The following is a 13,215-nucleotide window of genomic DNA, read 5'->3' as shown; positions in this document are numbered from 1 at the left end:
AAAAATTAAGCCAAAATATGAAAGATGAAGATTTTCAGAAATGTGGGTAACCAGTGATTTATATCTGGGGGAGCACTGGCGAGATGCCTGATACTGGCTTACTGGGACAGATGCCACTTTCCAGCTTGTTCTCCCAGTTCCTATTGCCTGCTGGAGGAGGTTCCAGGATTTCACGTCAAGTCAGTGTGACAGAGCTCCCATTAGTTTCTGTCACCTAATTAATTGCATGCAAGCAGCAGAGGCCATGTTCATCTGGGCCATGCACTTGGTTCAGGATACAGTTTAGGGGAGGAGAATGCAACCTGGAAGGGTTGAATAATGGCCTCAAAGATGTCCCCAAAGATGTCCACATCCTAATCCCTGGAACCTGCTAATATGTTACCTTCTATGGCCAACGCGACTTTGTGGATGTGATTAGGTGAGAATCCTGAGATGGGGAGATTCCATTGGAATATCTGAGTGGCCTTGATATAATCATAAGAACCCTTATGAGAGGCAGTAGGAGAGTCAGACTCAGAGAATATGTGGCTAGGGAAGCAGAGATCAGAGGGATGTGGCAAGAGCCAAGGAATGCAGGTGGCCTCTAGAAACTAGTGAAGGCAGGGGACAGATTCTCCCCTAGAGCCTCCAGAAGGAAAAAGCTTTGTCACCTCCGTGATGTTAGCCCACTCATGTGATTTTGGACTTCTGACCTCTGGAAGTGCCAGATGGTAAATGTGCATTGCTCGAAGCCACTCAGTTTGTGGTTATTTCTTACAGCAGCCATAGGAGAGGGATACAAACAGTCTTGTGTTTGAGAAAGGATAAGCCACAGCTTGGTGGGCAGGGAAGACCTCCTTCCCATCAGAGATTGTGGGGCTCAATGAGAATGTGGAAAGGGTGAGGATTAAGTCCTCCACAGTGCTGGCTTTGTTTCTGTAGAGACGAGGTCTCATTTTGCGTAGGCTGGACTTAAACTCCTGGGCCCAAGCGATCCTCTTGCCTCGGCCTCCCAAAGTGCTGAGATGACAGTTGTGAGCTACCATGCCTGACCCGGTACTGTCTTTAAATCAGATTGCCCAGATTCATACCCTGGCACCACCATTTATTAGCACTGGAATCTTATATAATTGAACCTCTGTCTGCCTTTGTTCTCCCATTTACAAGCATAGGAATGATAATAGAACTTGCTCATAAACTTGTTATAAGGTTTAACTGACATAATCCATTCAATATGTTTGCATAGTACCTGGCACAAAGTAAAGGTTCTCTGAAGATTGACTGTTTTTATATGAGTCCTCAACTATTCCGAGGCTTTGCCATGTGTTTATAGCTGTTTTATAGCTGTTGAATTTTATTACCACATTTAATAAGGCCATTCCTTCTTTTGGGAAACCACATAAATTATGCATTCTTCACTTACAGAAATCTAAAAGAGATACCCACTTATTCTGGGGACAGTGACATGGTGGCTCAATGCGTGGTCCCTAGATTGATGGAGTCTTTGTTTTGTTTTAATAAGGGGCACAAAAATAAATATACCTGCATTTGTTTTCTATGTGAACAACAGATGTGTTCTTTGCAATGAGAGGTCTTTGTGGTTATCTGTTTAGGTTTCAGAGGACACTTAGGTTTGCGTTCTTCTACTTATTCTTATGCTCACAGTACGGGGATTTTTTTAAGACAGCAGAAGTCTTCTCAGAGTGAGGAGGACCACATGATGGGAGTAGCGGGAGCTGAACTAGGGTCACTGTAGTGCTGGAGTTATGAGAATGCTGGAAAATTTGCAAATCATCATCAGTATTCAGCTTATGGCACGGTTACTACTTAGTGGAAGGCAGGGTGGCTCCCTCTAATCCCATCCTCCTGTTTCATTCTATAGGACCTGTGTCATGAAATTCTTTTGGTACTTTATAGTAACTGTGTCTCCTTAGACCGGACCTACCATGAGCTGTCACCAAGCTCATCCTAAATTCCCCTCTGTGGGTGGCATCTGAGTTGATCAGGGGTAGCGTCCTCGACAGAGAGGGACCCACTTGTGTAGTAAGGCAAGAAGACAGTAAAGAACAAGATGAGGTTGGGCAATTCCATACAGCGGAGGCACATGGTGTGTGCCCAGGTGGAGAGAGGGCAGATGTGAAACTGGAATTCTCCACTGAGGGAAGTGTGTGAAGAGCTTCAGGAGTGTGGACCTGATCCTGGAGCCCTTCCTTTTCTACAGGTGCCATATTCCAGTAGATATCATGAGAGTGGGAATAAAGGGCTCTGTGGTCTCAAAGTTTTGGAAATACTGGGGAGAACAAGCAAAAGAGTTTCTTTGGTTTAGGAATTCTCAGAGCCTGTTAAAACCTTTTGAATTTCCCAGAAGTGGATACAACAGATACATAGAAATGAGACTCAGAATTAAGGACAAAAAGAAGTGAGAGGGTCTAAGAGATATTCAGAATGAAGAATCGAAAACAGTTGTGGACCAATAATATGGCGGGCGGCTACTGAGGTGTGACAGGGAGAGAAGTCTAATACAAGCCCATTTTCAAGTTTAGGATTTTATACAATAGAATCCTTTTACATAATAGAGGAACAGGGCATATGTGGAAAAATACATCAGTTTACAGCAAGATAATGAGTTTCAAATTTATTTTGGACTTGTTTTATCTGAGATACAGAAAGGAGAGCTGATGGTGTCAATGTCCATAGACTTTTAAGCATGAATCTGGGGTAAGGGAATTGAGGGACCAGAACGCTGGGCGGAGCAGAGTAGTTCAGCCAGGGTTGCTAAAGAAGACCTCCAGAGATTGTAGGATTTCCAAGGTTTACATGCAAATCACATTCACCTCTAAAAATCATTTGATGATGTTGTAGTCTTGGGCAGAAGAGTAGAGCCATAATTTAGCTCTTAAGTGCTATCTCTTGCATTCTCATTAGGATCATTGTTAGGTTTCAAGAGAAGCTGAATCTTGTCTTTCAGAATCACTGCTTGTGCAATGACTATGAATAAGTACGTGGAAGAAAATGTATCTCAGAAATCCTACACGACCATCAAGTACTTCATGAAGATGCTGAGCAGCGTCAGCGAGACCTTGATCTTCATCTTCATGGGCGTGTCCACCGTGGGCAAGAATCATGAGTGGAACTGGGCCTTCGTCTGCTTCACCCTGGCCTTCTGCCTCATCTGGCGAGCCCTAGGTAATGAGTTCTTGTTTGCTAAACGGACATGTGACACTCACTTATTGAATGGGACTTTCCTTTTGTCACTCCCTTTCTGCTGTTGAGGCTTCTTTTTTATCCGCTTAATTTCTTCTTCTTTCTTACCTACTTCTTCCTCCTCTTCTTCCTCTTCCTCCTTTACTTTTTTCTCTTCTACATCCTCCTCTTCCTCCTTTTCTTCTCCTTTCTCATTTCCTTCCTCCTCTTCCCTATTATCCTCTTCCTTGTCCTCCTGTTTCTCTTTTTCCTCCTCTTCCTTCTCACCTTCCTCTTCCTCTTCCCCTTTCCTTCCTCATTGGCCTCTTCATCTTCTCTCTCTCTTGCTCTTCTCGCCCCTTCCTGATATATTCTTTTCTTCTCTGAGTATCTTCATGCCTTTGTTATAAGTCAGATTAGTTTGTCTTGTCTTCTCTGATTTCACATTTTCACCCACGATCCTGGAACAACATCAAAGACCCAGAACCTGGTATTACTAGCAAGACAGAGAAAAAGGGGAAAGACTTTGGGGCCTATTCTTAAATCTTTTGTCCCTGTTGCAGAAGCACAGAAAATGAGTCTATGTGTTTTCATATTCTGGCGTCACTCAGTCTGTTTCCTCTTGGGTTTTCTTTCTTTGCAGGTGTCTTTGTCCTGACTCAGGTCATTAATAGGTTCCGGACCATTCCCCTGACCTTCAAGGATCAGTTCATCATTGCCTATGGAGGACTGCGAGGTGCCATCTGTTTTGCACTAGTGTTTCTCCTTCCTGCTGCTGTGTTTCCTCGGAAAAAGCTGTTTATTACGGCTGCCATTGTTGTCATATTCTTTACTGTCTTCATTCTGGTGAGTACAGTAATCCCTTTACCAGGAGGGCAAAAAATATTGTTCAGAATATTGGATTCTGTTTACAGGATGCAAAGTAGCAAAGGTGTGTTGAAACTTTGGTAGTTAGTTACTAGGGAAAATGATATTTCCTGTCTGGGTTCATGTCACTAGATTGTTGAGGGGCCTTAGAGAGTCCAATTTGGTCACTTGGCCTACACAGAGAAATTATTATTTAAGGAAGCTAAACTAAGTGCTCTAATCTTATGACTGGAAACTTAGGAACTGCACTTGCTAATGCTTATTATTTTTCTGACTTAGCGAATGCACTTGTTCAATGCTAGTTGTGCATATGACCTTACAACAGCTATTTGACCCCCATGAGTTGACTGCCTAGTGGTGACTCCCCTGAAATGAGGAAAGGATGAATGCACGTTTAATACTGGGAGGCAGAAAGTATGGCGGGCCTGTGTCCAGATCCCTACTTTCCAAATTAATCAATCTCTTTAAGTTAAGATGCCAACTCTTAGAAGATTATATTTTGCAGATATTCATTTATTAAATATTTACTGGACTCCTGCTAAGTGCCAGGCAGTGCTCTAGAAGCCAGAACATATAAAGATCCCTGTCCCTGCTGCAGAGCTTACATTTCAGAGGGGTTGGTAGCACGAGACAAGAAACACAAGTAAATCATAGAGCATGTTAGAAGGTGAAAATTGTTATATAAGAAGGATAGAGTAAGGAGTCAAGCGTGATGAGGGTAAAGTGATGGGGGAAACGCTACAATTCCAACATCAAATGGTCATGAAAGGGAACAGCAAGAAAAATGAGATTTGAGCAAAGGCATGCAGAAGGTGGAGGAATTAGCTAAGCCCAAGAACATCCCAGGCAAATGGGCTGAGGGATCGAGTGTGTTCTGATGGCAGTGTGCTCTTGGCCAGTGTGGCGGAGTGGCACAGAGTGTGGTGTGGAGTGTAGGAGAATGAGGTGAGGCAGGTTCTGGAGTCCAACATCATGCAGGGCCGTGCAGGCCAGTGTATGAAGCTTGGCTCTTCTCCAAGTGAAATGGGAGCTATTAGAAAGTGTCATGCAGATCCCTGATATGTTCTGACTTCCTTTGTAAAAGGATCACGCTGGCTACTGTGTTGCGAATAGACTGTTGCGAGGAAAGGGTGGATGTGGGAATCCAGCATGGAAGCCCTGCAGTCATCAGGCAGGACCCGGCTGGTGGAAGTTCAGTTGGTGAGAAGTGGTAAGATCCTAGAATACTTTCTGATGGAGCAACCTATGGGATTCCCTGATGGGTTAGACATGTTGTGAGGGAACGAGGCGTCACTCAGGACTCCAGGGGTTTTGGCCTGAGCAGCTAGAAGGATGCACTTGCCCTCAGTTGAGAAGGGGAAGTCTGTGCATGGCAGAGGTGGGGGTGGGGAGATTGTCAGTTCAATGATGGGCATGCTGCATTAGGCGTGTCCATTAGACCTACAGTGGAGATAAGGATGAGGCAGATATTATGAATCCGGAGCTCAGGAAAGGGGCTCTCTGGCCACTAGCAGAGAATTGGTATTAGAAGCCATGAAGCTGGACGTGATTGTCAAAGGAGTGAAAATATATATTGAAGAGACCACAATAGAGGAGGAAGGATTAGGCCTTGGGGCAGCCCAACCTTATGACATCGTGGGAAGAAGGGAGCAGCCAAGGAGAACTGAGAACGAGCGACTGGTAAAAAAGGAGGAAGATCAGGAGGTGTGCCTGTGTTTTAAAAATGTATTCATATTTATTTAACAGTTTGTCACCGAATGCTTTCTGGGTGCCTGATGCAAATCTAAGCATCTTACATGTTAATTCATTTAGCCCTCATAACAACTCCATGAAACATAACTCTAGGAATCATGGTTTATTATCCATATTTTGTGGATGAGGAAAGTGGGGCACTGAAACTGAGGTTAAGTCAGTTTATCAAGTTTGCACAGATATAAAAATGTAGAGCAGAGTCAAAACCTATTTGCTTTTGACCCTGAATAAGGTGTCCAGGAGAGAGCCTGGTGTGTAGCGAGTGCTTAGTATTGTAATGCCTCATGATTTTCCTCCTTCCTTCTAGTCATTTCTTCAAAAGACAGTTCATCTTTCATTCATTTATGCCTTCCAACACTGGGGACAGCGAGTCCTCTGGAATCCTGGAGAAGACCCTTTCCTGAGTTAAGATGACCACCTTCTGTTATTGTCTTTATTATCAACACCTTTCTGCTTTTGCACAGTAATATGGGCCAGAAGTGGTGACGACTTGCCCTTGGGAAGTAGTGGCAGAGCTGAGAAAAAGTAGATGCAGTCCTCTTTATTTTGGAAGACTCTTCAATGAGACTTTATGTGAGAAGTGAGCCAAAGCAGGGCAGAGGATCAGCGGAAGGATGACTGCCAACTCTTGTATTGTGTGGAATGTCAGAGAGCTTGTGGGGACAGGGGAGGCTGGAAGTCAGGAAGTTCACGTGAGATGGATCACCTGTTCTCAGTGATGTAGGGGCCTGGCTTTCCCTGAGTGTGAAGAGGACAGGAGGAGGATAGATGGGAGGAGAGAGATGAAGGTGGGTAAAGGCTGTGATAGAAAAAGAGAAAGCCTGAAGCAACAAACAGCACAGTTGAGATGTATTAGCCACATTTGGTACTGTGAACACATCAAGCTAATCCTCCACTAAGGGAGACATCTGGGGATCATTGTCTAGAGCCTGCAGGTGTAGAGATGTCAGTCTTTCCTCTGATGAGGTTTAAGGAGAGTCTGGCCAAGTTCACTTGGATATCCACAGAGAAGAGAAATTGCTGCGGTTCCACTTGTGTTGATATCTTCCTTTTCCTGTTCTCTGCCTACCCTTGTGTGTGCACAGATTGGAGACTGCATGCGTATTGCTTGGTTCCTTGACTCTGACCACATCCTCTTCCTCCTATTCTCCTACCTACCACTGGTTCTTAAGAGACTCTGAACACATGCACGTGCACAAGCGTGCATGCACACACATAAATACACACATACTCCCTTCAGAAAAGGTGTCTTTTCCAGAATACATCAATAATTAAGGAATTCAGTGAAGGAAGCCTGGAGGGAAATACTTGATGAGATACAAATATAGCAGGAATAACTAATTATTCCTTTCTTATCCATGCATATTCCTATCCATGCATAAAATGTTACCTTTCAAGAAAGAATTATGTATTCTTTTTCAAAAGACAGCTTTTATGTTGATGGACCGATTACTAAACTTTAAATATGTTTTTCTCCCCTTATTTTAATACTTTATACGATAAGCTCTTCCAACCTGGTGCTACTGAGTTATAACTAGTTTCAAAAATAAGATTTCACATGATGTATGATGCATTATTGGATATCACAGTTTATCAGGAGAATTTTCACATTGTTTGAATCGTGTTGCTCATTAGCAAGCGATGTACTCCCTTTATGAGGCACACGATCATGTTAGTAGAATATGGTCCTGTTTGGGGAATTTTTTTGTTTTTTTCTTGAGACAGAGTCTCATTCTGTCACCTAGGCTAGAGTGCAGTTGCACGATCTTGGCTCACTGCAACCTCTGCCTCCTGGGTTCCAGCGATTCTCCCGCCTCAGCCTCCCTGAGGAGCTGGGATTACAGAAATGCACCACCATGCCCAGCTAATTTTTATATTTTTCGTAGAGATGGGGTTTCGCCATGTTCGCCAGGTTGGTCTTAAACTCCTGGCCTCAAGTAATGCACCTGCCTTGGCCTCCCAAAGTGCTGGGGTTACAAGTGTGAGCCACCACCATGCCCAGCCATGGAATACTGAATGAGGAAACAATTCTGATTCCTTGGACATTTGAGTTTGTTTTTTTCCAATATGATTGGTAATTTTATTTATATCAAATATAAGCTATTTCTCATGTATTTAAATGATATTCAAAATTGGGGAAGGTAGAGGACAGTTATATAAAGCACAGTTTTAGAGTAAGGCTATTGTGGGTTGATATTCTAGACCTGCTTTTTGCAGCCTCTGTGGGCCTTGGTTTACTTAGCTGTAAAATCTAGACAATGGTCCAGGCAGTGCAGGGGAAATATATGTATAGAGTATGACACCTGACACAGGGTTTTCACCTCACGAGTTGCCATGTTTAATATACTACATTAAGAAAAGTTGTAACGAGGCCGGGTGTGGTGGCTCACGTCTGTAATCCCAGCACTTTGGAAGGCCAAGGCAGGCGGATCACGAGGTCAGGAGATTGAAACCATTCTGGCCAACATGGTGAAACCCTGTCTCTACTAAAAATACAAAAATTAGCTGGGTGCGGTGGCGTGTGCCTATAATCCCAGCTACTCGGGAGGCTGAGGCAGGAGAATTGCTTGAACCAGGGAGTTGGAGGTTGCAGTGAGCCGAGATTTTGCCACTACACTCCAGCCTGGCGACAGAGCAAGACTCCTTCTCAAAACAAACAAACAAACACAAAAAAAGTGAAAGAAAACTTGTAACAGAAGAAAGAAAAAGGTGAGCTCTTTCAATATACTTTTCTTTGGACGGAAAAATGATTAGAGTACAATAACGATTATGTAGTTAATCCCCCTATGGCAGATCTCAAGAATTCCGTAAATGTATTAAGTGGTTATCTAGAAGTCCGTCAAGTGGGAAGGTTACCCAAAATTCAATAGAGAGCAGCCTCTTTTGCACATTAGTGATGTAACTTATGTTAAGTCACTGTGCAGAATTGTGAAGCATCTGGGGTTTTATTATACTTGTAAGCTAACAAGTTCGCCTGTTACTATTTCATGAATGCTGCAGAAGACTCCTGAGTCAAAGACAAAGGACTTTTTTGTCCATGACAAAAGCTGTAGCCACAGCCTTGTGTTGGTTTGTGTCAGTTTTTCCATACCTCGTTGTCCCATGGGGGTGACACAAGGGACCCGTGATGGATGTCTGCACATGTCATGGTCTGTATTGCAGGAGGGGGACACAGAGTTTGGGGATATATTGCTCTCTCAGAAGGGTGATCTTACTTTATTTCTCAAGAGTGCTCATTGCTTGCAACCCTGAGAAATGGCCTAGGTAAAAAAGTAATCAAGGCCTGACAGTCTTGGCATCCTCTGCAAGAACATGTGGGGGTGCTCAGGGGCCACGGTAGGGTAGCCTTCCCCAGCAATTACAGGAACCTTTGCTAATTTAGCCTCTCCAACTGGAATGATGCTGCTCACTATTTTATAGACCTCGTGAAGACCCTTAAATGTGCCTTCATTTGTCAAATAAATGGTCATAATTTTTATATATGTACTGTTTAAAAAGGATACAATCTTTGTATTTCATTAACATATGCCATTATTAGGTGGGGTTCCATAGAATTTAGAATACTGTACAACAATCCTACAATAACACGAGCAAGATGATCAGGCTTTTTTAAGATGGACAATGTACGTGAAAAGTTTAGGATGTGAGAGGAAGAGCAGTAAAGGACAGTTCCGTGTGTTTGTGGCTGCACAGCCAGGTGAATGAAGGTGACATTTAATTTGGTGGAGACTACCTGGAGAGTATTGGGTTTGAAGGAAGGGACATCACGTGCTTGCTTAGTTTTGGATGTGTACATTTTGGACATATATATTTGCCTATTAGACATCTAAGTGGATATGTTGGATAGGTAGTTATATATATATATGAGTCTGAAATTTGGGGGAGAAGCCAGAGTGGGAGATGTAAATTTGGGATTCCTCAACATATAGTTTTTAACACACATAAGTCTGGAATAAATTATTGAGGGTGTAAGCATAGAAAGAATATAGAAAAGAAGGCATCTGACAACTGACCCCTGAAACAGTAATATTTAGAAATCAAGAAAAGGTTGAGGAATCAGCCCAGGAGACTGGAAAGGGTGACCACTAAAGGAGGAGAAACATCAGAAGGGGTTACGCAGGAAGGAGAGGAGAGGCCTCTAGCAACTGTGACAAAGGCAGCTGCAAGGTCAGACCAAGTGTGAGTGGAGAGCGCAGCCTTGGATGTAGTGACGCTTTGATGAGTGGCCTCTGCACAAGAGCACTTTGGGTCAGTCAGGAGAACACCCCGACTGGCTGGATTCGAGAGGCGAGGAGAAGAGAGAAATGCGGGGGCAGAAGATATGGGCAACTCTCTTGAGGTTTCTTAGAGAAAGGAGGTAGTGGCCAGAGGTGGGTATCTGTCATAGGATGGCTTTTGTTTCTGATTTTCAAAGATGGGAGCACGTTTGGAGACTGATGGTACAGGAGAGAGGGAGATCCTGATCAGCAAAGAGAAAGCTGGAGTTTAGGGGAGAGACGGACAGACATAGAAGGGGAAATCAATGTGCGCCATGGAAAGTGCTAAATGAGAGACACACAGATGGGGACTATGAACAGCTACTGCCACGCTTTAATGCTTCTCACTCCATCTATCCCATTCTAAGATAAACACTGTTTTTGCAACAGAATTTATGATCTCTGTGACCAAGTGTGTGATGTGAGAAAGATCTTCCATAAGACAGCATAACAGCGATAGTGATATTTTTTAATACATGAAAATTGTTTCTGCAAGTTTTTCTGGAAATGACCTGCTAAGTCAGCAAGGAAATATAAGGCAGTTTCTCTCTTCCCCTGTCCTTTTTATTTTGCAAATATTAATTCAAAAAACAAAACACAAAACAAGAACTCATTTTCTTCAAAAAAAAAAAAAAAAAAGATGAAAAGAATGCTTATGACACTCACATCGCAGTTGTATTATTTTTTGTTTGTTTGTTTTCCCCTCTGATATAAATGGGAGCTGGGGGATGCTGGGTGGGAGGAAAGCAGAGATGGAACAAGATGCAAAACAAATCATTCTCCGTGTTACTCTCCCTGTTCCTGCTGTTACATGATTCTCCCAGGCAGGCCTGACCCTCAGAGGTGGTGTTTAGTATGTATGACAAAGTGAATGAACGGGTGAAAATTTAACTTATATTTGCAAATATTTCTATTGGTAGTTTGATGAAAAACTAAGGGTTTTATTTTTTTTTATCCTGTATGGATGGTAGCAAACTATTTTATTTTTCTAAGCCTTATCAGGTTACTCCCTGGGTGATCTAAATTAGAAATTTTCTAATGTGGGTAAAATAAGGTGCTTTCTTGGTCTTTTGTGTTTCTTTCTCCCTCCCAACCAGACACACAGGCTCCTAGAATATAACATCCAATGTTGGGGGCTTACTATGGCATACACAGATGTCACATACTCTGCCTGAGAAATAGATGGATTGAAGAAGGAAGGAAAGTAAGAAGGGAGGGAGAGGAAGTAAGGCAGCCTTCATCAAATAATTCTTATTGAGCATGACATGATCACTGCAGGCAATTCAAAGAGAAAAAGGGCGCCTATTAAAAGAGACTGTATATACAAACACATGTTGTTATAAGCTTTATGATTATAAACATAAATATATTATGCTTTCAGAAACTTGAGTTGATGGGGTGGTAGGCCACACCTTCTTCCTGGAGTTGATCAGTTGTGATTTATTTATGGTAGTGCCTTCACTTCCAGATCATCTGTAGGGTGGAAGGAATCAACATATGGACTGGGGTAAGCCCTGTGTCCTATCTTTATTTTATGCCCTGTATTTACAAACACTGGTCACTCACTTATTATTTACTAAATGAACACTGATAGGACAAGAGCATGTGAAACAGCAGCTTCTGTCTTTAGAACACATTATAGAGTTTTAAAAATTACATTGATTTTGTCAACTTTTCCTTGAGCTATTATTAAACTAGTGGCTTCATGGAATCTGGAACTTGGTGAAATCTCCCATCTCTGAGAACCACATGTTTACACCCGTTTTCATTTACATAAGTTAGAGATTACAGAACATGTGTTGATTGGAAAACTGCTGTTACCTTTTATGTTATCTCAAAGTGGTAGACTGAAATACGAATAGAACCCAAGATGTGTTTTATACCAAATTTGGTCAAAATCAGTTCACACTTCAGAAAGTTAAATGAAAATTAAGCTGAAAAATGCCCAGAGCTAGACTGATGGGAAAAAACCAATCACCTCCTTTAAAAAATGGGTGTGTGTGTGTGTGTGTGTGTGTGTGTGTGTAGTGGGTATGTGTGTGTATGTGTCTCAGTCAGTTTGTATTATCAAAAGCATTCTTAGAGACTGAAAGACAAGAGGAGAGATGAGATGAAAGTGAAATGCATGGCAGGGAACATCCCCCTATATAGCTACCCTCTGTCCCTGAAATCCTAACAACTCTTCCTACCCATGTATCCTTCCTGCCAGGAAGTAGTGGCCATCCGCCCACCAAGCAAGAAACTTGGGAATCTTGACCCTCACCCCTCCTCACCTGCCCTATTTTGTGCCAGTATTGCATTACTTTTAAGCATATTCACTGACAGCTCATTTTGATGTCTGTAAGTTCCCCTTCAGTCTCCTTTTTCTAAAATCTTCTGGTTACATCTACTTTTCCACGTTAATTTAAAATCAGCCTCTGATTTATGTTACGGTAAAAATCTTCAGGAATATGTCACTGGAATTGTATTGTTGATACATGTTAGTTGAGAGAAAACTGTCATTACAATATTGTTATCCTGTCTAGAGAACTGTATTTTTTTTTTCTGATATCTCAAAATGTTCATAATCTTCTTCAGTTAAATTGTATAGTTCTCCTTGTAAAGGTTTTGTACATTTATGATAGGGTGTCATACACAGAGATAATGGATAGTATATGTATATACTAGCATTATATATATATATATACACACATATACTCTCTTTTTATATGTTTTTTCATTGCTATTGTGTAGGCATTTATTCTGTTACATTTAAAAATTAACATCTGGGATGGATTGGGCATTTTGAATTTGTGTTAGTCACTGTACCACATTTTCTTGTTATTTTTAAATGAAAAGATATTATTTCAGGTTTTTTAGGACAAAAAGTCAATTATCCAGGAGCAACAAAAACTTTGTCACTTCATTTTCAGTAGTTATTCATCTAGCTCTTCATCTGTCTGTTCTTCTCAGTTGACTCGGACATGCAGAACGGTGCTGAACAGAGACAGAGACAGAGACAGAGCATCCTTGTGTTATTTCTGGCTCTAACAGAAATGCTTGTAATGTTTCATTTTTAAGTGATATGTTCACTATTGATTTCTGGCATACGTCTTTGTCACATTAAGGAATTTTTCTCCTCCTAGTTTACTGAAGAGCTGATAGTTCTCCACATTTCCCAAGTTCACCCATGAACATG

The 13,215-nt window shown here is 42.0% G+C and overlaps 1 protein-coding gene across 1 annotated transcript in view; it reads left to right on the top strand.

The window, feature by feature from the left end:
* SLC9A2 (solute carrier family 9, subfamily A (NHE2, cation proton antiporter 2), member 2) overlaps window positions 1-13,215 on the top strand; it is a 104,550-nt gene that overhangs the window by 71,331 nt on the left and 20,004 nt on the right. The window contains exons 4-5 of the mRNA XM_011969572.1: window positions 2,948-3,165; window positions 3,806-4,008. Of these exons, the coding sequence (XP_011824962.1) occupies window positions 2,948-3,165; window positions 3,806-4,008 (421 nt within the window). The remainder of the gene's footprint in view (window positions 1-2,947; window positions 3,166-3,805; window positions 4,009-13,215) is intronic.

The sequence above is a fragment of the Mandrillus leucophaeus genome, unplaced genomic scaffold (assembly GCF_000951045.1).
Source record: "Mandrillus leucophaeus isolate KB7577 unplaced genomic scaffold, Mleu.le_1.0 Scaffold9, whole genome shotgun sequence".
Lineage (NCBI taxonomy): Eukaryota > Metazoa > Chordata > Mammalia > Primates > Cercopithecidae > Mandrillus > Mandrillus leucophaeus.
This window is presented reverse-complemented; position numbering and strand designations above follow the sequence as displayed.